This window comes from Halichoerus grypus, chromosome 6, assembly GCF_964656455.1.
Source record: "Halichoerus grypus chromosome 6, mHalGry1.hap1.1, whole genome shotgun sequence".
Taxonomy (NCBI): domain Eukaryota; kingdom Metazoa; phylum Chordata; class Mammalia; order Carnivora; family Phocidae; genus Halichoerus; species Halichoerus grypus.
The window spans coordinates 30,959,910-30,984,355 of NC_135717.1; the positions used below are offsets into that span (position 1 = coordinate 30,959,910).

The 24,446-nt window shown below is 43.1% G+C and overlaps 1 protein-coding gene across 2 annotated transcripts in view; it reads right to left on the reverse strand.

The window, feature by feature from the left end:
* The window catches only part of SNX29 (sorting nexin 29), a 505,967-nt gene that overhangs the window by 308,481 nt on the left and 173,040 nt on the right, over positions 1-24,446 (reverse strand). Inside the window, exon 14 of one of the 2 annotated variants that reach the window (XM_078074795.1) lies at positions 3,341-3,423. The exons of the other annotated variant lie outside the window; for it this stretch is intronic. Within the exon in view, the coding sequence (XP_077930921.1) occupies positions 3,341-3,423 (83 nt within the window). The remainder of the gene's footprint in view (positions 1-3,340; positions 3,424-24,446) is intronic. 2 annotated transcript variants of the gene reach the window in all.

Below are 24,446 nucleotides of genomic sequence, written 5' to 3' on the forward strand. Positions count from 1 at the left end.
AGGAAAAAAAATACCTTCAGTTAGTTAATGAGGCCACCCAAAATCCTATTCAGTATTTTGCTGATTAAACCTTAACTTTTGGGGCACCTGGGTGGCTCAGTCAGTTAAGCATCTGCCTTCAGCTCGGGTCATGACCCCAGGTACCGGGATCCAGCCCCCCACTGGGCTCCCTGCTCCATGGAGAGTCTGCTTCTCCCTCTCCCTCTGCCGCTCCCCCTGCTTGTGCACACACGCTCTCTCTCAAATGAATAAATAATCTTAAAAAAAAAAAGAAAAAAACAACTCCATTTTCTTAGAGGGAAAATACTGTTCTTTAAAAAAAAAAAAAGGACAACAATGGGAATCAGATCTACAAAATTAAATGTTGTAACAATCTATTCTAATGGTCCATTATTAATTTTTTTTTTAATCCTGAAGGCATTTTTCCACAACAATGAAGGTGGGGGTCCCAACACAAGCCACAGCAATAAATTCAACCCTGAAGGTATTTGGGGCTTCAAATTATTTTTTCACTCTTTTCTCTACTGATGAGAGCTCACACCTTCATAAAGAAGTTGTTGCTAAACGATAAAAAGAATCTTTATAACCTCAAACTAAAAGGCTTATATTGTGGAAAATGCATTCTGAACTCCCACCTAGAATTTAGAAAGCTGGTATACATCTCCATGTCCACCCCTGTAACACCAGGAGCCAAGGAAATCACGAATGGGAAAGGCCTCTCTCCCTCCCCCTACTCCTCCAACTCCCCAGACAGCCCTGGCCGTCCCAGCCTGGCCAAGACACCCCAAGCTCCCACAGCCTGACAAGGGCACACACTCAGTAGTTCAATATGAGTCAGCAACTAGCTGGGGAGGAGGAGTGAGCCCCAATTTGCTTGACTAACAGAGGACGTCACGTGAAAATTAGGTTGAAGCTCTTTGAAAGAGTACCTTTTCATGAGACTGCTCCGCGGTGCCTGGCACAGAGCAGGCGCTCACTAGTGTTTCTGAGCGAAAGGTGTGAACTACAGGGCCTCCGTCACATCAGAGCAGCCACCAGTTCACGCCCACACTCGAGGACTTTCAGATAAACCTTGCAGTGACAGATCACCCACTGAGAAGGTAGACGGTCTTGAATTTCACAGTGATGAACAGCAGTAAGGACTGCTGTCACAAGGAGTACAGGACCCTCCACACGGTCTCTGCTCCGATCCATTCCAGGGTGGTCTCAGCATCCTGAAGGCGCATCCCCAACTTGGGCTCAGAACATCCAGGCTCTGTCTCAGGACGGGCAACTACAGCTGCCGCAGAAAGCTATTCTGTACGTGTGGGTTCCAGGTACCCACGTGCCGGGGGAAGGACTCTAATAGTGCTCATACTCGGAAATGTATTTTAGAGTGTTGATGTTTTTCAATCAAACACAAGCCAAACAGTGCTTCTTTTTTCCTAGGTTTAATATTCTTACTGCCCTGAACCCTAGTTCTGAGCAAGCAGAGTACAGATTTCTCAAAAGGCGGTGGGGTGCCGTCCATGTATCACGTGCATTAGAGTCAGGTATCTGGACGTGCAGCCTGGGGCCCATCCTAGATCCACTGAAACCACTGCCGACAAGAGCAGCGCTCTTCCTCCCTGAGAACAGGCATATTTAGTAAGTTCCCCAGGTAATGCCCTCTGTGGACTCTAGTTTAAGAACTTTGTAAGGCAAAGAACCAGGGATTCAGAGGAAAATGACCTGAGTTCACTTCCACCCTAGATACACGTACGAGCCCCATAAGCTCTCCTAAGCCTCTAATAATGAACTTTCTAAAAAATAAAGAAAAATCAAAAAATTGAAATAGAGGAAAAATACCTACTCTTCACAGGGTGACAAAGTCCAAAAGAAACAGATTTGAAGCTGCCCGGAAAGGGTAAAGGGTAGACAAATACTACTCATTCAAAACACGTAATGGATGGAATGAGCAACTACAAAAGCTAGGTGCTGGGGAAACAAAGATGGGGAGTCAAAGTCAAAAGACCGACAACCCCAGAACACATGGTGAAATGGATTCAGGGCCATAATAGCTGTGTCTGTTTGAAAAAGTGACGAGCCCACGAGGAAGACATGATTAATTCTGCAATGATAACCCCTAGACTGGTAACAGTTATAGACCAATTATGAACCAAGCAAGGCATGTGATAAAAAATTAGTAATAATAACCAAGACGTTGAAGCCAACCAGAGACCATAATCAACACAAAAGCTTTAAACAAAATTCAAGCCTTTCTGTTATTAGTATGCAAACCACATCCTGCCTCCAATCCTGTCTCCCTCTATTACAAAGAAACATAACTACCATTTACTAAACACCAATTACAGGCCAGGTGCCATACTGGAAACTTCACATTCATTGTTTCAGTAAATCCTCACAATGACCTCCATTGACAATGGTGGGATGTTTCCACTTACAGATGGCAAAATAACTCCAATGCCTCAAATTATACTGGGTGAGCCTAGATTCAAATGCAGGTTTGGCAGACTCCCAAGACCTGTTAGCCTGCAGGGTCCACCCCTTTGTTACAATGTCTACACCCCAAGAGCTCATTTGTGTTTAAGGAAATCTCTTAATGGTAAGTTGGCTGAAGACTGCAAGACATTTCAGCCAAAGTGAAATATACTTTCTTTCAGCCAAACTGAGACAAGTTTTAGTTCATTCGTGACAGTTAAACTGTAGCCAAAATGCAGAGAGGCGAAGCGTATGCCATCACCTCCTTGAGTGCAATCTTGGTCAAGTGATCATTTTTCTACTTGTATTTCTGACTAATAATATCAACAGCTAAAATTTACTCAGTACGTACCCTATAGCAGGCATTATGCTAAGTATACATGGATTACTTCATGAGGTAGGGACTGTCAACTAACCCCATTTTACAGATGGGGAAACTAAGGTATGGAGAGAGGAAGGAACTTACCCAGAACTGGGGTTGGAACCAGGTCAGCCTAATTCCACAGCTCGGGTTCTCCACCACTTTGGGGTTCTATTGCTTTCACCACTGGCCTGATGGGACTTAATCATGCTAAAAGGTTCTCTACCGGGCAAGTATCTCAAGACCTCAGACATAAAACTGCCTAGGCACACAAATTAATACAACTGTTGCTAGTAATCCAGCAACTAAGTCTTAGGACATGAGTTATGCATGTACCAAGAATACACAGCAGGATGTTCCATCTAATTTGTTTTCCAGAGTTTCTGACCAGCACTATTTCTCTAATTCATCTGCATATGCACTCATCCCATGTTGAGTGGCTCCTGTGTACCAGGCACAGGGGCTATGAAGGTGAAAAAGCTTGGCCCCCTTCCCACCCAGGCTCAGTCTCCCCCTCACCTTCAGCAGTTTGACCTTCTCTTTTCAGCATCTGGACAGCTCCTACGTATTTCTTCAGTTGGACTTTGAGCACCTCGTTTTCTCTGCAGGTACAAGAATGTTAAAAAAAAAATACATTTTTAAAAACTGGCAATTTAGACTTAAGTCCGGGGGGGAGGAAGCAATCTGTATAAAGAAAAACACATGGGGCTCGTCTTATAAATAGTAAATCATTCTTTGTTTTAGAAATCCTAGCTGGGGAAGACTACACTAGCAAGGGCACATTCGCAGAATGCCTGCAACAAGCGTTCATTCATAATGAAAGCAAATGCTAACTGGATCCAGTTCCTACCAAGTCAGGATGCAGACATGGGTTGTGCTCGGATTATTTGAATCTGTCAAGCTGTTAGGTGCCTATTTGGTGTCAGGCACTCAGTAATATTCTCTCCATTTACGGAAGCACGTACTAAGTACCACCTATTCAACCTGGGGAATACTCTTTTTTTATTAGTGGCTACATGCAATGAACATTTAGTATTTGCCAGGCATCATGTGAAGTCTTTATCATCTCCTTTAAGCCTTCTGATGTGTCATTACACCTATTTTACAGAAAAGGAAAGGGAATCATAAAGACAAGCAGTAGCTTAGTCCACACCCACCTCCACACAAGACTACACCATGGAACATGGAACTCAGGCTCCATCAAAACCCTACTCTACCAAGTTCACACCCCAGGTACACTGGCTGAGGAAAAGAACACAAGGATGAGAAGGAGAAAACTACCAGTTCTTGAGTGTCACACATCTCAGACTTTACCTAAGTGACTTCGCTGAATCAAGCATGCATTCGTTCATTCTTCATTCATTGGGAAAATGTTTAAATGCCTGTCATGTATTAGGCACAATGACCCAATAGTATTCTCCTCAATTTACAAAGAAAAATTGGGACACAGATAAAGTCTGTGACTAAGGTCACATGGCCAAGGTCAAGGTCAAGGTCATAATGGACATTTCCAATACACAAACCCAGGTCGCTCTGTCCCCAAGCCCAGAAGAGCTTTTCTCCATCTCCTTTGGGACTTGAACTTGGTTTGTCATCAGCGCCCCAGGGAGAGTGGCCTCTTCCACATTTTCTGACTCTACTCCTCCTCCCACCCAAAGGTCTTGAGCCTGAGTGCCTTTAAATATGAGAGAACATTTCCTCAATATGAATACAGCTTTAAGACTGGGTTTCTTTTATAAAAATTTAAATGCTCATCACAAAATACTCAATCAGAGGACATTTAAGCAGGAATGTAAAAGTCAGCTGAAAGCCCAACACCTTGAAATCAATCCCAGTTACATTTTTATAGTTATGCTATCATCTTTCTAGGCATGCACGCGTGCGCATACACACACACACACACAAAGTAAATCTATTTTCCCTGGATGAAACATTTCTCACACTCCTTTCATTTTTTTGTTTGAAGTCTTTTTCCCTTTGTTCACTGTTCCACTCACCCCCCTTCCTCATGGTAACCAGTGGTGAAAACCCAGTGTATACATGTCAAGCCTTCCTCTACACTCATATAGTCACTACAAACCCAATACACTCAAATATAGGTTACTTTGTGAAACCGGGTATTATAAATTTTTCCGCAACTGGGTTGTCTCCTTTAACAATTCACCACACAGGCAGTTTCTAACTCCCCTATTTATGGATGCGAATGCCACTCCTTGGTACGGATGTGCGCCACACATTTACTCCGGGTATAAACTTCCGACTGCCCATCGTAGGTATTGTTTTCCATGCATCTGACTACACTTTAGCCCTGTGTTTGCTATTTTGCTTTTCTGTACTTTTGGCAGAAAGAACATCACCAACTGCAGAGTCTAGCATATACTTAGGTGTCACTTGAGAAGGCTACATTCATCTCGGAAGCTCTAGAGAGTGAACCACAGAAGAGTCCCTTCATCACCCCCCTCCCTCCTCCTAGACAGCCTCTCACGGATGTTTGTAAAGGTGTCTGCAACTTCCTCCATCTGTGATATGAATAGCAAATGTCTGAAGCTAAGCAACTAACAAGTCCCGGAAAGGTTTGGGGAAGGGAAACGTTCCCCGATACACGTGGATCATACAGCTTGTTTTCTTGGATTCCCTCGGCAGAGTCTTGTCACTCATCCCAACCTACTCCTCATCTCCACGTGTGAATTCAAGTCACATAGGACCTGAAAACTAAGGAAAGCAATTTATCTGCATTTCTTTATGGCCTCATTTAACTAGGGTTCATGGCAGAGCATCTTCCACATGGCAGAATATGCAAAATTAGATGTGACAGATTAAAACCAAGGTTTTTAATATAAACTGATCTCAAACGAGATGAAGGGAAAGCGCAGAGTACATCAAGCCACTGGACGAGCACCTCTGGGCGCCATAAATTCATCCCAGACAATTTTGTACCTATGAACTTGTTTGCCTTTTGTGGGCAGTTAACATTTTCAGGCTACTAGATCTGTTTATGAATGAAACTCAAAACACCTGATGAGGCCCTTTTGGTTCAATTTTTTTTTTAAGTAATTACAGATTCACATGAAGTTGCAAAGACCATACTGAGAGATTTTATGCCCTTGGCCCCATCTCCCCAATGGAGCAAGAGCAAAACCAGGAGTCTGATATGGGCGCAACCTGTGTGCATGTGAGTGTGTATGCGCACATGTGCGTGCGTGTGAACGTGTGTGTAGTTCCGTCCAGCCCACTGCTTTCACTGAGGCTCCTAAGCATCCTCTCCCGCCGTGCCTCTCTTAAGATGGAATACAGACTTAGATGGCCACTACAGTCCACAGGCTAGGCCAAGAAGCAGAACCAACCAGGACTAAGAGGGAGTAGGGGGCAGAAGGCTATGAAAACCAGGGAGCTCCTGCCCCACCAACAAGTTGTGTTTGTTGTTGTTGTTGTTGTTGTTGTTTTTTAAAACTTAACACATTACTGGGGCACCTGGCTGGCTCATTCGGAAGAGCATGCGACTCTTAATCTTGGGGTCATGAGTTCAAGCCCCACACTGGGTGTAGAGATTGCTAACAAAAATAAACTTTAAAAAAAAAAAAAAAAAGCACATCAGCAGGCCAAGAAGATAATTCCCAGGCTCTGGACAACTAATTTGCAACCAGCTGACAGGACATTAATTGGGAGCTAGAAGAGTCATAGAGAGTCCATCATTCTTATTACACAGGTCTATTATGATTAGCAAATTAAAAATGCTTTTTTATTTGACACCTCAGAGATAATAGAATGCATTAGTTACCTAAATGAATCCTGACTACAAAAAGGCTCGAGGCCCTCTGAGTACGTGAAAATACGGGAAGGGTGGTGCAGGCTCGCTCATTCCCCGCCCCCCCACAAGGTCCTTCTTCAAGCCACCACAGGTCCCACCACCAGGTACCCATCAGCCTCAACAGGTAAGGGGCCAAGTAAGCAGGGAAGACCAAAGCCTGAGCAGGGCTCTGGGCACATCAGCTCACAGGCAGTGTGTCTTCAGAGCCAGGGGGCCTCACCTCTTTGCTACACCCCCCCCCCCAGCGTGTATGTGTGCACGCACATGAGGGAGTATGATGATGGCGGTGCACATGGGCGGTACCCCATAGACTCCTCTGAGCGATAAGGTCATACGGCTTTTACTTTTGGCCTCTTTCTCTTGTGGTTGCTCAGCTATGTTCCCTCATCTTCTATAGTGAAGTTTTGCTTGCAGGCAAAAAACACTTTCACTATCTAGTCTCTTAAGTATTTTTTTTTTTTAAGCCTTAAAGAACTTACTAAGGAAATGCTAAGGAGGAAAGTTGAAGCTGCTATGGAGCAGGCCACCCCATCACCTGTATGGGAGGAGGTACCTCCACCCCATCTACGCTGGCAACTCCTGCGTGGTGAGCCTGTGAGGAGGACAGTGCTGATCAAGGACACACAGGTGTTTGTCACCCTGTCCATTAAGACCTTAGAGCAACTCCCTCTTCTCCATTTCATAGGATTTTCCCCTTCTTTCGTTCGAGGAGGACACAGCTCAGCTGAAGATAACCCTACCTCATCTAGTTGTTTTTGTAACCAACAGAGTTGATTTGATAACAAACCCTGACTGACCATCTAAAAAACCATCTAGAAAGTTTGGGGGCAGGGATGCTATTGTTGCTAAGAACCGCCTACACTCAGACCTTCCATTAACATGGGCCACCAGCAAGTCCTGAGGGTCCGACCGCTTTCTCCCCGTCCACCAGAGCGTAATCATTCCTGCTCCAGGTGCAGCTGGGCGCTTCTCACCCCATTTGGGACCAGTCAGTGATCCACCTGCCAAGGCTAGCACCTCTCCAAGAATCTGGTCTTTCAGCTGTAACTCACCCATCTGCCTCCAAGTAACTAGGGGTAGAAGGGCAATGATGAGAAAACCACAGAACAAGGAGGAATGGGGAGGGGTTCTGTCAGGCAGACCCGGTCTGTCATGGCCCAAGCAACTGCAGCAAGAAACCAACCTCACCGAGATAAATTTGCAGAAACCCCCCTCCCCCACTCACCCTTGAGTACTTTTCCAGTGCTCTCCACTCCAAGGGCAGTGGGAGCTAACTTCCTCACAGTTCCATCAAAGAGGAGAAACACACACAGTGAATAAACTTAAACTTAAATCTTCCAAATGTGGTACATTCCCAAGATCATTTTAGAGGTTTACCAATCTTTTTATTTTTTTTAAACACTGAGATACTCTTCTAGATTTTTTAGAAACTGATTTTCCATATATTGCTGTGATATAAAGACTCTTTTGAAAAGAAGTTCAAAGCCTTTCAAAAATGGACTGAAAGAACACTGAAAAGAGAATAATGCAGGTGGGACACAGGTGCGGCCCAAACCATGAGGCTGGTGCAGTGACCAAAATCTGGGGCAGAGAATCTTTGCTTTAAAATAAAGGTATACAAACAAGGTATTTTAAAGTGCACTTCCTAAACTGCATTCGAGGGGGTGACAAAAGGCCGTGGAAAGAGGACGATGGGGATTACAGGTAGACACAGTCAGGGAGAGATGCGCTGAACACCTTCATTCTCTCCCCCGCCCCCCACCGCCCCAGAGCTTCCCAGAGCCTTCGATGTATTCATGCACACTGGCTACTACAGTTGTGAAATGCTGCTTTTTCAGATTGGACACAACCCCCTAAGACTGGGAGACAAATTTTAGTGGCAAAGAACGAAGTTTTTGTTAGAAAAATGTGGCCCGTGTGGACTGTGGCAGAGGTGGGCACTTGGGAGCTTTAGGTTTTCCTTGAAATTCCTCCATAGTAGCTAAGAAGGGAAAAGCAGCTCAGGGCCAAGACTTCCTAGAGGTAAAAGCTGTGCCTCACTCCAAAGATGCCTACACATTTAGTAGGCGAGCCCCTCTTCCATCTATGATGCATCAGGGTCTGCCTCTGCATGGGGGACTCCATGTCAGAGATGGTGCACACAGGCTCTGTGTAGTCTGCACTGCAACCCTGCAGGAAGGGTTGGTCTTGTCCCCAAATTTTATTTCCTTTCATTTTACAGATGAAGAAACAGAGTCTGCTAGAGGTTAAGCAGCGCACCCCTCCCCAGAATCACAGGGTTCAAGGCAGGGTCACAATTCACAAGTAAACATCTCCAAGTCCTTGTTCTTTGACTCTGTCACACACGTGGTCACCAGTACCTCAGGAGGCTGGTTTTACTGTACCCGTTTTGCAGATGGAAAAGCAGTGGCCCAGGGAGTCAAACCTGAGATTCAAACCCATAGCCCTTAATTCCAAGGTCTCACGTTGTTCCATATACCTTTAGGGTAATTAATTAAACACATGTACGCAGTCGACAACTCAAAGCCCTGCAAGATCACACTGAACAATGAGGGCTGGTAAGCATGGGTCTGCAGATTCCCTTGGCTGGTTCGACTCCTGGGCAAATGTGAACAGGTCTCTCCCGACCAACTAGCTTTGCTCAGAGGGGAATGACTCTCCAAGAGTCGCACAGTGCAAACCTCTGCCACCCATCACACCACACATCTCACGAGTGCAAGTGGCTGGTCAGAGGTGAACTTTAGGAAATAGGAATCAACAGCCTCAAGAACAGGACACCTTCTGACCCACCAACTCCACTTCCAGGAAGCCAAAGTCTATAAATGAGGAGAAGTCTCATAACACATACATGAGGATGCAGTGAATATATCGGAAAGGAACTGGTTATGAACTAAATGCCAGGTAGGGGAGTGGATAAATTACGGTGCATCCACCTACAACAAGATACTCTGGAGCTGTCACAGCTGAGAGAAGTATGCATGTTTCAAGTGGAGGAACATTTGTAACGTACATTATGTGAAAGCAGCAGAGTACAAAGGTAGCTGACCTACCATAGCCCCTTATGTACAGTTTGCTGTCAATTTACAGTAGGAATATATAAACGTTAGCAGTGTTCATATCTGAATGACGGAATTAGGAGACATTTTCAAGTTTTCCATCAATATACTTTATCAGTGAACTGGGGCGGGGGTGGGGGGGGAGTGTGGAGGAATGTAAGAGTAAGGTTAGATCAGGACGCCTGGGTGGCTCAGTTGGTTAAGTGTCTTCCTTTCAGCTCAGGTCATGATCCCAGGGTCCTGGGATGGAGCCCCATATGGGGCTCCCTGCTCAGTGGGGAACCTGCTTCTCCCTCTCCCTCTGCCCCTCCCCCTGCTTGTGTGCTCGCACTCTCTCTCTCAGACAAATGATTAATTTTAAAAAATTAAAAAAAAAAAAAAGAGTAAGGTTAGATCTAACATGGGGGGGTGGGGGCGGGCAGGGAAGAACACCTCCATTTAGCATCACACTTAGTGGTGAAAGACTGAATGGTTTCCCAGAAGTTGGAGAACAAGTCAAGGAAGTTGCTCTCAACACTCCCACTGAGCACAGAAGTAGAAGTTCTATCCAGTGCACTAAGGCCAAAAAGAGGGCATCCAGATAGGAAAGGAAGAACTAAATTGGCCCCTACTAGCAGGTGACAGGATTTTCTACACACAAAATCCCAAGAATCTATAAAAATCTCTAAGAATGAGTTTTTATTTTTTTTTTTTTTTTTTTTTTTTTTTTTTTTTTTTTTTTTTTTTAAAGATTTTATTTATTTATTTGAGAGAGAGAGAATGAGAGACAGAGAGCACGAGAGGGAAGAGGATCAGAGGGAGAAGCAGACTCCCCGCCGAGCAGGGAGCCCGATGTGGGACTCGATCCCGGGTCTCCAGGACCATGACCTGAGCTGAAGGCAGTCGCTTAACCAACTGAGCCACCCAGGCGCCCTCTAAGAATGAGTTTTTAAAGGTCAGATGCAAAAACTGTTTATTTCCACACATTAGCAATAAACAATTAAAAAGCAAAATCGTAAGAGTTATCCATCATAGCTCCAGAAGGTGAAACACATAGGTGTAAATCCAATAAAAAATGTGCAGGATATGGATACTGAAAACTATAAAACACTGATGAAAGAAATCAAAATGTAACTACATATGCAAGAACTATCAGGTTCATGGATTGGCAGACTCAAAATAGGATGTCAATTAAACTGATCCATAGATTTCATGCAAGCCCAATCAAAATCCCAGGCTTTTTTCCATAGATACGCATTAGCTGATTCTAAAATTTGTATGGAAAGGCAAAGAAACTACAATAACCAAAATCATTTTGAAATAGAAGCACAATTTTGGAGGACTCATACTACCCAATTTTAAGACTTTCTATAAAGGTACAGCAGTCAAGGAATGGGAGTATTGCAAAATGACACAGACCAACAGAACAGAACCAAGAGTCCAGAAATAAACTCACAAATCTGGCTAACTTTTTTTTTTTTTTTTTTTTTTTTTTTTTTAAGATTTTAAGTAATCTGTACACCCAACATGGGACTCAAACTTATAACCCCAAGACCAAGAGTCACATGCTCCACCAACTGAGCCAGCCAGGCACCCCTGGCCAGGTAACTTCTGACTACAGTACAAAGACAACTCAGGAGAAAGGATGGTCTCTTCAACACTTGGTTTCAGAACAGGTGCACATCCATAAGCAGAAAAGTCAACTTCAACTGATACCTCACACCTTATACAAATATTAACCCAAACTGTAGGACAGATAAATGCAAAACATTCAGAAAATCTGCATGCCTAAGCTGGGTTAGGCACACAGTTCTTAGATTTAACACCAAAAGCATGATTTGTAATAGAAAAAAAATGTTAAACCAGATTTGCTCTGCAAAAGACATTGTCAAGAGCATGAAAAGACAAACTGCAGACTGGGAGAAAATACTTATAAATCATACAGACAACAGAAGACTTGTATCTAAATATATATAAAGAACTCTCCAAACTCAAGGGAATACCACTACCCGCTAATACAAGGGGAGGGGGAAAAACTATCAGATCACCAGCCACAAAGAACCCCAGCCGGCTCTGGGATTTGGCCATCAGCTCATCACTGTCACCCACACCAGCCAGGCTCCTCCCAACACCTGCGCCTTCCCAAGGCTGATCTGACCCTCTCTCCACAACTCTCCCATCTGTCCTGGCAAACACCCCCAAGTTTTACAGCAGTCTCTTCAAAGGCATGTTCTCTCTGAAGCCCTTCCTCCACCACCAGGGGTTTGTGACCACCCCCCTCTTCTGCTCCCACCATACCCCAGAGAAGCTTCCCTCCCAACAAGTAAAATATGTTAATACCCCTAGCCTGTGCTCATCACCCCCATCTAGACTATAAGATCTTGAGGAAATCCTCTTTCTCTTGTTTCAGTCCTTTCAAAATACTAGTATTACTACTGTCCAAACTTGACCAAATGAGGAAAAGGAAGCTCAGCAGGGTTGGAGATTAGCCGAGGTCACCCAGGCGTGGAAACAAGATTGGTATCTAGGCAACTCCAAAGTCCACAGTCTGCAACAGGCCAGAGTTCTTCCAAGGTGGTCAGAGGATAGAGGATCCCTATAGGAGAATCAGCTGGAGGAGCTTAATCAGAAAGAAGGTATCTCCCAGCCCTGCTCTTCCTGAACCAATCCTGCCAAAGCCACTGGAAACCAGTTACATATAGGGGCAATGACGAAGTAACTAAATATAGCCTGATATCCTGAGATGGCAGAGTATGTATGAGGACCCTGAGCTCACCCTGTCCCATGTTTTGACTTATATATCATCCACATCCAAATCAGTAAACAGGAGAGTGACCCCAGGACTGGCAGAACAAACTTCACCACTAAATACAGACAACAAACTGCATCTGAGAGGTGAGAAAGGCAGAGGAAGGGAGCCTGCAGGAAGGAGGGAGCTGCATGAGCAGAGAGAGCAGAAAAACAAACCCCCACACAGGGAAGACTAATGCCCTGCAACTTTTGGCTTTACAAACCATAAAGGCTGAATTCCCAGAGTTTGTTTTGGAGTTCAGCTGACTCAGCCTTGGCTGAGCCTGGAGGTCAAGTGATAGCCAGGAAGCTGCCCTTAAAGACACAGCAGCCTGGGCAGAAACGCAACCTAACCACAGCAGTTTATACAACACAGGGGGCAAAGAGGAGGCATCTGTTCATATGGACTTCTGAGCCTGTGGGGGGACTGCTCTGAAAATGAGGGAGCTAGCAGCTGCCATTTTCCTCCCCCATCTGCCAGTATACAAGCAGAGACACCTGCAGGAGGCGAGGTGCACAGCCACTTGCTACCTAACCCCCTAGTGGTGCACCACACCCACAAGTTCTCCAAGGACTCACCCACTTCAAGCCTGCTGGCCTTGCCCTGGACTCAGGGCAAACTTTGTTAAAGCCACCCAGGTGCCCCAACAAGCCAACCAGGTGCACAGCTGCCCCTACGCACTACCACTGCATCGGACCCAGCTGTGTGCCCCCAGCCACACAGCCCAGGCAGAGGAATGAATTAATGACCTAGAAGACAAAGTAATGGAAAGTACTCAAGCCAAACAAAACAGAGAAAAGAATTATGCAAAACAAGAATAGACTTAGGGAACTCAATGACTCCATCAAACCTAATAATGTTTATATTATCTGAGTCCCAGAAGAAGAAGATAGAGAAATGGGGACAGAAAATTTGAAGAAACAAGAGCTGAAAACTTCCCTCATCTGGGGAAGGAAACAGATACCCAGATCCAGGAAGCACAGAGAACCCCCAACAGAGTCAGAATACCAAGATATATTGTAATTATATTTGCAAAATATAGTGATAAAGAAAAAAATTTAGAGGCAACAAGATATTAACTTACAAGGGAAAACCCATAAGGCTAGCATGAAATTTCTTAACAGAAACCTGGCAGGCCAGAAGGCAGGGGCATGATATATTCAAGGTGCTGAATGGGAAAAATCTGCAGCCAGGAATACTCTGTCCAGCAAGGCTATCATTTAGAATAGAAGGAGAGATGAAGAGCTTCCCAGATGAAAACTAAAAGAGTTCATGACCACTGAACCAGCCCTGCAAGAAATATAAAAAGGGACTCTTTGAGTGCAAAGGAGAGATGAAAAGTGACAGTATAGAGGTAGGAAACACAAAAGCAGGAAAAATGAGTATTTCTGTTAAAAAAAAAAAAAATCAGGCAAGGAACCCACAAAAAATAGACATAAAATTTAACAACATAGCTAAAATGTGGGGAGGAGAGTAGAAAAGAATGGGTTCAAAGGTAAATAACCATCAACTTAATACAGACTACTATACACACAAAACATTATACACAAACCTAATGGTAACCATGTATCAAAAACCACTAATAAATATGCCAAGAGTAAGAAAGACAGAAACCCAAATATATCACTAAAGAAAAATCAGCAAACCTTGGAAGAGAGGGCGACAAGAAAGCATCAGAAAAAATCTTTAGAAACAACAACAAAACAAATAATAAAATGGCAACACATACATATCTATCAATACTTGCTTTGAATGTAAATGGACTAAATGCTCCAATTAAAACAGAACAGATTAAAAAACAAACAAGACCCAGCTATATGCTGCCTACAAGAGAACCATTTTAGACCTAAAGATACCTGCAGATGGAAAGCCATTTTAGACCTAAAGATACCTGCAGATGGAAAGCCATTTTAGACCTAAAGATACCTGCAGATGGAAAGGGAGAGAATGGAGAAACTTCTATCATGCAAATGGATGTCAAAAGAAAGCCATAGTAGCAATACTTATGTCAGTGAAAATAGACTTTAAAACAAAGACTATAACAAAGAAGGACACTCTATTATAATAAAGGGGACAATCCAACAGAGGATCTAACAATTTTAATTATTTATGCACCCAACATAGGAGCTCCTAAATACTTAAAATAGTTAATAACAAACATGAAGAAACTAATTGATAATAACAATAATAATAGGGGACTTTAACACCCTTCTCACAGGAATGGACAGATCATCTAAAAAGAATATCAACAAGGGAACAGTGGCTTTGAATGACACACTGCAACAGATGGATTTAATAGACATCTTCTAAACATTCCATCCTCAAACAGCAAAACACACATTCTTTGTAAGTGCACATGGAACATTCTCCAGAACAGATCATGTATTATCTCACAAAATAAACCTCAACAACTTCAAGAAGGTCGATAACACCATGCCTATTTTCTGACCACAACACTATGAAACTCACAGTCAACAAAAAGAAAAAAATTAGGAAAGACCACCAAAACATGAGGTTAAATAACATGCTATTACACAATGAACAGATCAACCAGGAAATAGAATTTAAAAAGTCCACAGAAACAAATGAAAATTAAAATGGTCCAAAATCTCTCAGATGCAGCCGAAGTGATTCTAAGAGGGAAGTATACAGCAATACAGGCTGACCTCAAGAAACAAGAAAAACCTCAAAAAACTTAACCTTATAACCTAGAGGAACTAGAGAAAGAACATAAAACCACCAGAAGGAAGGAAATAATAAATATTAGAGCAGAAATAAATGATAAACTAAACAAACAAGAGAACAATGAAACCAAGAGCTGATTCGTTAAAAAAAAATCAATAAAATGATAAACTCTAGCAAGACTTATCAAGAACAATAAAAACTCAAATAAAATCACAATGAGAGAGAAGAAACAACCAACATCACAGAAATACAAACAATCATAAAAGAATACCATGAAAAACTATATGCCAACAAACTGGACAACCTGGAAGAATGGATAAATTCCTACAAACATATAAACTACCAAAACTGAAACCAGAAGAAATAGAAAATGTGAACAGACCAATACCAACAAAGAAATTGAGTCAATAATAAAAAAAAAAAAGCTTCCAACAAACAAAAGTCCAGGACCAGATGGCTTCACAGGCGAATTCTACCAAATATTTAAAGAAAGCCTACTCTTTTAAAGTATTCCAAGAAACAGAAAAGGAAGGGAAACTTACAAATTCACTCTATGAGGCCAGCATTACTCTGATACCAAAACAAGATAAAGACACTAAAAACACGACACACAAAAAACAAAACAAAACAAAACACCACCCACAGACCAATATCCCCAGTGAACATAGATGCAAATACTCAATAAAATACTAGCAAACCAAATTCAACAATACATTTAAAAAATTATTGACCACAATCAAGGGGGGATTTATTCCTGAGAAGCAAGGGTGGTTCAATTTCACAGATCAGTGGAATACATCACATCAATAGGAAAAAGGATAAGAACCATAGGATCATTTCAATAGATGCAGAAAAAGCATTTAACATAATACAATATCCATTCATGATAAAAACCCTCAACAAAATAGGTTTAGAGGGAGTATACCTCAACATAATAATGGCCATTTATCAAAAACCCGGACCTATGGGAGAAGATATTTGCAAATGACATATCAGATAAAGGGCTAGTATCCAAAATCTATAAAGAACTTCTTAAGCTCAACACCCAAAGAACAAATGATCCAATCAAGAAATGGGCAGAAGACATGAACAGACATCTCTCCAAAGAAGACATCCAAATGGCCAACAGACTCATGAAAAAGTGCTCAACATCGCTCGGCATCAGGAAAATCCAAATCAAAACCTCAATGAGATATCACCTCACACCAGTCAGAATGGTTAAAATTAACAAGTCAGGAAACGACAGATGTTGGGGGGGATGCGGAGAAAGGGGAACCCTCCTACACTGTTGGTGGGAATGCAAGCTGGTGCAACCACTCTGGAAAACAGTATGGAGGTTCCTCAAAAAGTTGAAAATAGAGTTACCATACGACCCAGCAACTGCACTACTGGGTATTTACCCCAAAGATACAAATGTAGGGATCCGAAGGGATACGTGTTTCCAAAGAAACAAATAAGCACATCCCCAATGTTTATAGCAGCAATGTCCACAATAGCCAAACTGTGGAAAGAGCCAAGATGTCCATCGACAGATGAATGGATAAAGAAGATGTGGTATATATATACAATGGAATATTATGCAGCCATCAAAAGGAATGAGAGCTTGCCATTTGCAACGACGTGGATGGAACTGGAGGGTGTTATGCTGAGCAAAATAAGTCAATCAGAGAAAAACATGTATCATATGACCTCACTGATATGAGGAATTCTTAATCTCAGGAAACAAACTGAGGGTTGCTGGAGTGGGAGGGATGGGGTGGCTGGGTGATAGACATTGGGGAGGGTATGTGCTATGGTGAGCGCTGTGAATTGTGCAAGACTGTTGAATCACAGATCTGTACCTCTGAAACAAATAATACAATATATGTTTAAAAAAAAAAAAAAGAAGAAGAAGAAGAAGAAGACAGCAGGAGGGGAAGAATGAAGCGGGGGGAATCGGAAGGGGAGACGAACCATGAGAGACTATGGACTCTGAAAAACAAAATGAGGGTTCTAGAGGAGAGGGGGGTGGGAGGATGGGTTAGCCTGGTGATGGGTATTAAAGAGGGCACGCTCTGCATGGAGCACTGGGTGTTATACACAAACAATGAATCATAGAACACTACATCAAAAGCTAATGATGTAATGCATGATGATTAACATAACAATAAAAAAATTTTTTAAAAACCCGGAACTAACATCACCCTTAAATGGAAAAAAATGGAGCTTTTCCTCTAAGGTCAGGAACAAGACAGGGATGTCTGCTCTCACCACTTTTATTCAACATAGTACTGGAAGTCCTAGCCACAGCAATCAGACAACAAAAAGAAATCAAAGACTCCACTAAAAAACAGCTAGAACCAATAAACAAATTGAAGTCGCAGGATACAAAAATCAATGGACAGAATCTGTTGCATTTCTATACACCAATAATGAAGTGGCAGAACGAGAAATTAACAAAACAATTCCATTTGTCATTGCGCCAAAAATAGTAAGATACCTAGGAATAAACCTTATCAAAGAGATTAAAGACATGTACTCTGAAAACTATAAAACACAGATAAAAGAAATTGAATACATAAAGAAATGGAAAGACATTCCATGCTCATGGATTGGAAGAACAAGTATTATTCAAATGTCTATACTACCCAAAGCAACCTACACATTTAATGCAATCCCTATCAAAATACCTCCAGCATAGGGTGCCTGGGTGGCTCAGTCGTTAAGCGTCTACCTTCGGCTCAGGCCATAATCCCAGGGTCCTGGGATCGGGTCCCACATTGGGCTCCCTGCTTGGCCAGAAGCCTGCTTCTCCCTCTCCGCCCCCCCACCCCCCACCCCGCTTGTGTTCCTGCTCTGGCTGTCTCTCTTTCTGTCAAATAAATAAATAAATAAATAAATAAAATCTTAAAAAAAAAAAAAAAATACCTCCAGCATTTTTCACAGAACGAGAACCAACAATCCTAAAATTTGTATGGAACCACAAAAGACCCCAAATACCCCAAGCAACCTTGAACAAGTAAAGCAAGCTGGAGGCATCATAATTCTGGACTTCAGGCTGTATTACAAAGCTCTAGTAATCAAAACAGTATGGTACTGGCACAAAAATAGTATCCAATATAAGAACTTATTAAATTCAACACCCAAAAACAACGTAACTCAATTAAAAAACAGGCAGAAGACATGAACAGACATTTTACCAAAGATGACATCCAGACGGCCAACAGACACATGAAAAGATAATCATCACTTATCAGGGAAATGCAAATCAAATCCACAATGAGATACCACCTCACACCAGTCAGAATGGCTAAAATTAACAACACAAGAAACAACAGATGTGGGCGAGAGGGGAACCCTCTTGCACTGTTAGTGGGAATACAAACTGGTGCAGCCACTCTGGGCAACAGTACAGAGGTTCCTCAAAAAGTTAAAAATAGAACTACCTTGGGACGCCTGAGTGGCTCAGTCCGTTAAGCGTCTGCCTTTGGCTCGGGTCATGATCCCAGGGTCCTGGGACTGAGTCCCATATCGGGCTCCTTGTTCAGCAGGGAACCTGCTTCTCCCTCTGCCTGCCACTCCCTCTCCCTCCCTCCCTCTCTGACAAATAAATAAATCTTAAAAAAAAAAAATAGAACTACCTTAAGATCCAGGAATCACCCTACTGGGTATTTACCCAAAGAATACAAAAACACTAATTCAAAGGGATACATACACCCCTATGTTTATAGCAGCTTTATTTACAACAACCAAAAGATAGAAGCACCCCAAGTATCCATCGATTGATGAATGCATAAAGAGGGTGTGGGATGGATATACAATGGAGTATTATTCAGCCGTAAAAAAGAATGAAATCTTGCTATTTGCAACGATGGGGATGGAGCTAGAGAGTGTAATGCTAAGCGAAATAAGTCAGAGAAAGACAAATACCACATGATTTCACTCACATGGAATTTAAGAAACAAATAAGCAACGAGAAACAAATGCGAGAGAGAGAAAGAGAGAGAGCAGAGAGTCAAAGCAAGAAACATTCTTAACTACAGAGAAATGATGGTCACCAGCGGGGAGGTGGGTGGGTGGGGGATGGGTGAAACGGGTGATGGGGACTGAGGAGCGCCCTTGTCATGATGAGCACCGGGGGATGTATGGAAGTGTTGAATCACTATCCTGCACATCTGAACAGTAACTATTACACTGTATGTTAACTGGAATTAAAGTAAAAACTTAAAGTAAAAAAATAAGTAGAAATAAAAACTCCGGAATCTCAAAAGTAAATAAATACCTAAACATGCAGACAGCGGGAGCCAGGGTTCTTGTTTCAGAGAAGGGAGGAACAAATACATAAAGTGACAAGACTGGAGGTCAACAGTGTGGTGTTGCACTGGAATTCTGGGTGTCCATGTGAACTCACGGGGTCATTTCAAAAGGACACAGAAGCCAACTGTGCCGCTGGACAAATCCAGGACAGACTATCAAAAGGGTGATAGTAATGGATGATGAGCCACTGAATAAAACAGAAATCTGTGAACCCGGCAATAAGTAAGTGGAAAGTTTAATGCATAATGAGATATTTACATAGACTCCAACTACCAATCCACAAAATACTGAACAACCACAAAGGGGAAAGATGTTCCCAGCACAGAAGGGTGGCAGACACCACAGTGATCAAGGGATCACAATTCCCATCATCAGTAATGGGACAAATTGAAGCCATGTACCACCTGCTAGGATGCTCGGAGAGGAGCATGCAGTGCCTTGGTGATGTTAATAACCAAGATGCATGGACTGAAAGCTCATCTCAGAAACAACAAGCCAACCAACCGAATGGCATTCTGCAAAATAAACTGACTGATCATCTTCAGAACTGTCAAGGTCACAGAAGTCCAGGGAAAAAACTCTTCCAGACCGAAGACATTACATGCAACAAGTCATTCTGGAATCAATCATTTTACAAGAAAGGCCATTACTGGGAAATCAGGTGAAGACTGAATGTGAAGAAAGAACTAGATGGTAAAAATGTAAATTATCTGATTGGGATGATTGTATGCATTATGGAGAATAATGTTCTGTTCCTAGCAAACATACATATTCAGAAGTTAAAAAAAAAAAAATTACCTCAAAGCAGATTCCCAGGCCCTGCTGCAGAACTCAACATTTGCACTCTGGAGTAGGCCTGGAATCTGCATTTTAACCAGCTTCCAGGTCACTTCTGGGACACACCTGAGCCCAAGAACCACTCGCTACCCTGCACTCTCCCAGCACAACCCGATCCGAGCGAAAGCCCACCGAGGCACCATCATGCTCCCCCTAATGCGGTTCAGAAAGCAGTGGTCCCTTACTGTGCACAAGAAATCTGACTAATGGGGTGCCTGGGTGGCTTAGTGGGTTGAGCATCTGCCTTTGGCTCAGGTCATGATCTCAGGGTCCTGGGATCAAGCCCCGCCTCTGGCTCCTTGCTCAGTGAGGAGCCTGCTTCTCCCTCTGCCCCTTTCCACCATTTGTGTGCTCTCTCTCTGCTTTCTATCAAATGAATAAAATCAGAAAGAAAGAAAGAAATCTGACTACTTCTGTCTTTCCAGCCATTTTTCTCTAGTAAGACAGGGCCAGGATTACCAAGGGGGCCCGAATTCCCTAAGTCTGCATTTCTCCTTGACTGTTCCCTGACTTGAGCTGTGTGATTTCTCATCTGCCACCTGGAGAAGAAGGGGAGTCGTAAAAAGCTTGTTTGATTTTTAGTGCTCACTTCCTGTTCCCACCATTTCACTCTTTCTTTTATAAGCCCCATCTCATTAGCCACCTGGTAAATTCCACTCAGAATGGCACACTGGCCCCACATTTCATATCCAGAGCCAGGGAAACAGCCCAAACAACTCCAGCAACTCATAAAGGTAATTAATTGCAGATGACACACACCCAAAATATCCTGAGCACAAAAGGAAAATCACAAGGTTCCAAACTTAATAGCCGAATCATACTTGACTGTCATTTACACTCACTCAAAACTCTTTCAAGTTACTTCTTTAGGACACTGACTTAAGGCAGCTTACTGCTCAGTTCAGTCCTTTAGGTCATTTAAGGGTTTGCTTTGAGGTCCAACAGGCCTAACATGAATGCTGGGTCTGCCTCTGTGTTACCTTGGGCAAGTCACTTGACCTCTCTGGGCCCTGCTTTATCACCTATAAAATGGGAGAATAGAAATACCTGCTTCAGAAATTACAGGCACAATTAAAATAAGTGTGTGTGTGTGTGTGTGTATAAATGCAACTATCTATCAAGTGTCTGGTAAATAAGTACTACGTAAATGTTAGCTGTTCTTTTCTGTTATCATTATTCATAAGTTATAAATAGGAGCTCTACCATCATTGTCTCCTAACTGAAAAAGGTTTTCTCCACGGAAGTGAAAGAAGAGGGAAGACTTTCAATAATGCACAAGTCATCCCTGGAGTATTTCGACGTCAGGCATCAACATAGAGTCCTAGTCCCCCAGGCTAATTGGATGAATCACCAATTCAACCTCACCTCCTCAGAAAATACTTGCCTGATTTCCCCAGGCTGGTGTCAGCCCCTCTAGGGATAGAGCCTTTCCCACATTAACTGGGAGCTGAAGGAGCGTCTCACTGAATTCGGCTTCCTGGGGAGCCAGTTTAGGACACCCTAAGGTCCTCCATGTGACAATCTACCTTTAGGAAGAGTGAATGCAAACCATATCACTGCAGGGGGATAACAATAAATAGAGCCAAATAAGGCAACCTCTCACAAGAGGGAAGAACGAGCAAAAGGAGCAGCTATGAAATGGCCACCTGTTCCCTGAAGAAGGTCCCAACAAGAATGCTTGAGCGTGTACAGGAGCAGAACACAGAGAGAGCTTAACTGCAGGGCTATTCTGGAGGTCTCAGAATCGCAGACCCACAGGAGCCAGGTGAGTAACATGCAGGAGGAAAGCAGGCAGGGGCAATGTACATCAAATACCCATCACACATCATGGAAGGTAGGAGTCACAGGAGAGCGCACATGTCTGCAGGGTACATCTATGACTCAACAACAGGCACACGGGACTGGGGCCCCAGTGTCACAGATCTTCAAGCCCTTCAAGAGCAGCTGACAATCTGGAGTTCTCTGTCAAGTTTTAAGGTCTTAAAACACTGATTCACAATTTAAGAAAACAAACAAACAAAAAAACCAGCTCACATACCCAACAAGACCCACCTGTGAGCCAAGTTCTGGCCGGGGCCCCAGAGCTCCTTCACATGCACCTCTCAGTACCAAGCTCTGCCCTCCATCAGACCGTAAGTCTATGTGCCAGTTAGTGTCCCTGTCTTAGACCAAGGGGAATTGGATTTAAAACCCTTCAGGTCCTGTCAAAAATGCATAACCTGAATCTAATCATGAGCCAACAGCTGCCAAACCCAGACTGAGGGATGGTCTACAAAGCAACTGGCCAGAAAGGAATGCACAAGTCAAGGTCATGAAAAACAAAGACAGTGTGGAAGGGCTCCAGATTAAGGGAGATTTAACAGACGCAAGAGTTCAATGCAATGCCAGATTCTGGACCAGATTCTGGATTGGGCCAAGAAAATGGCCATAAAAGGCTTAACTGGCCTCACTGGTTAAATATGAATGCGGGCATCACATACTATCGCATCAGTGATATATTTCCTGAATTTTACCAACACACGATAGGTATTTATGAAAATGCTCTTGTTCTTAGGAAACACAGCACTTAAAAATGATCAGGAAAAATGTTTTTATAGGTAGATACAGAGAAATCTACCTCAAATATGATAAAATGCTAACAACTAGTTAATTTGGCTGAAAGGTACACGGGAGTCCTTCCACTATTCTTGCAATTCTTCAGCAATTTTTAAATTTTTTCAAAGTAAAAAGATGTGTAAAAAAAAAAAAAAACCAGGCTTGCAACCAATGAAAACGTGAGTTTATAATAACAACCCACTAAGTAGGGTTGAAAGGGTTAAATAGCTCATAATTGGTGCTGAAAAGCCAGAAAAGTTTGCTTTATAAATATAAATACAGCACATTAAATAGGATCTGAGAGGAACATGGCCCAGCTCGTACTATTACTTTGATAAATATCATAGTTCAGAGGGCTGCAATTCATGAAACCTACCTACCTCCTTTGTGCCAAGGCCAGCAGGACCACTGTTGCTGAACCTGGCCAACACTTCCAGCAGCATTTGGGCATGAGGGGTCGTGCTCACCATTACTGTGCAGCCTGCCTATGAGGAAGCGGGGGGGGGGGGGCGTCTAGAATGGCCCCCTCCTTCAGGAAGGTGGTGCGGCGTCTGGGATTTTGATGGTCTGGAGGAGCTATTGCCACTGCTGAAGCCTTGGGAGGCAGACACATCCTGCATCTGAATACCAAGGAGAAAACTCAATTTGGCTCTTGAATAAGTCACAATAGTCTCATCAAATCCCAGCCCCTTGAGACCACAGGCAGGAAATGGAGACTCTATGAATAAAGCCAAATTTAACAGGGAACAACAAAATACAACAATGGAGGCTGAGAAGCAGAAAGAGAGAGAGAAAGACAAAGGTTACTACACAAGGCTGTCTGGCTGGAAGACCTGCTCTGTTGACCCTCAGGGGTTAGGGGGTGGGGATGGATGGATGGATGGAATGTGTGTGCGCACATGCGATGCAGTTTTATTAGATACAAGTAATTAAAAATCAAGGTATTTCCTCCAAGATCCAGGTTTTCAACTTATCTTGGAAAAAAGCCCGTGTGTGACCACAGAAGGCCTACGGGCTCTCGGGGCCACGCATGGGTGGCAACAAGTAGCTGGCTGCTCCTTCAGGTAGGACAAGTGCTGTCTAGTGTCCCAAAGTGTCCCCCTACTGCCTATTCTCTCCTAGGCCCTGCTTTCTTCACTTCCATTATCCACTTGGCCCCTGTAGGAATTCCAGTTTGAGACACCCCCTCCCAGCCCCACTACACATAAACACTGGCACTCCGACCAATTCCAGAGACAGCTGTGGGACAGAAATTTCAGGGTCAAAGCAAAGATGGGATATAAAACTTAGGCTACCACAGCATTTTAAGTCCAGGTTCATACCAATAGCCCTCCCTACATGACGGCTTATGGTTTCGTGACCACAGCACAACGTTCACTGGCCTGCTCAAAAAGGCACACTCACCTTCATGAACAGTCAGCCCACAGGATGTAGCCAACTAAAACACATCTCTGAGGAAACACAATTATTTTCCCTGAACAGACAATGACTGCAAGTTGACAGAGCAGAAAAGAAAAAACACCAAAACCAAAAAAAAAAAAAAAAAAAAAAAAAACACACAAAGAGCCTCCTTCAAGT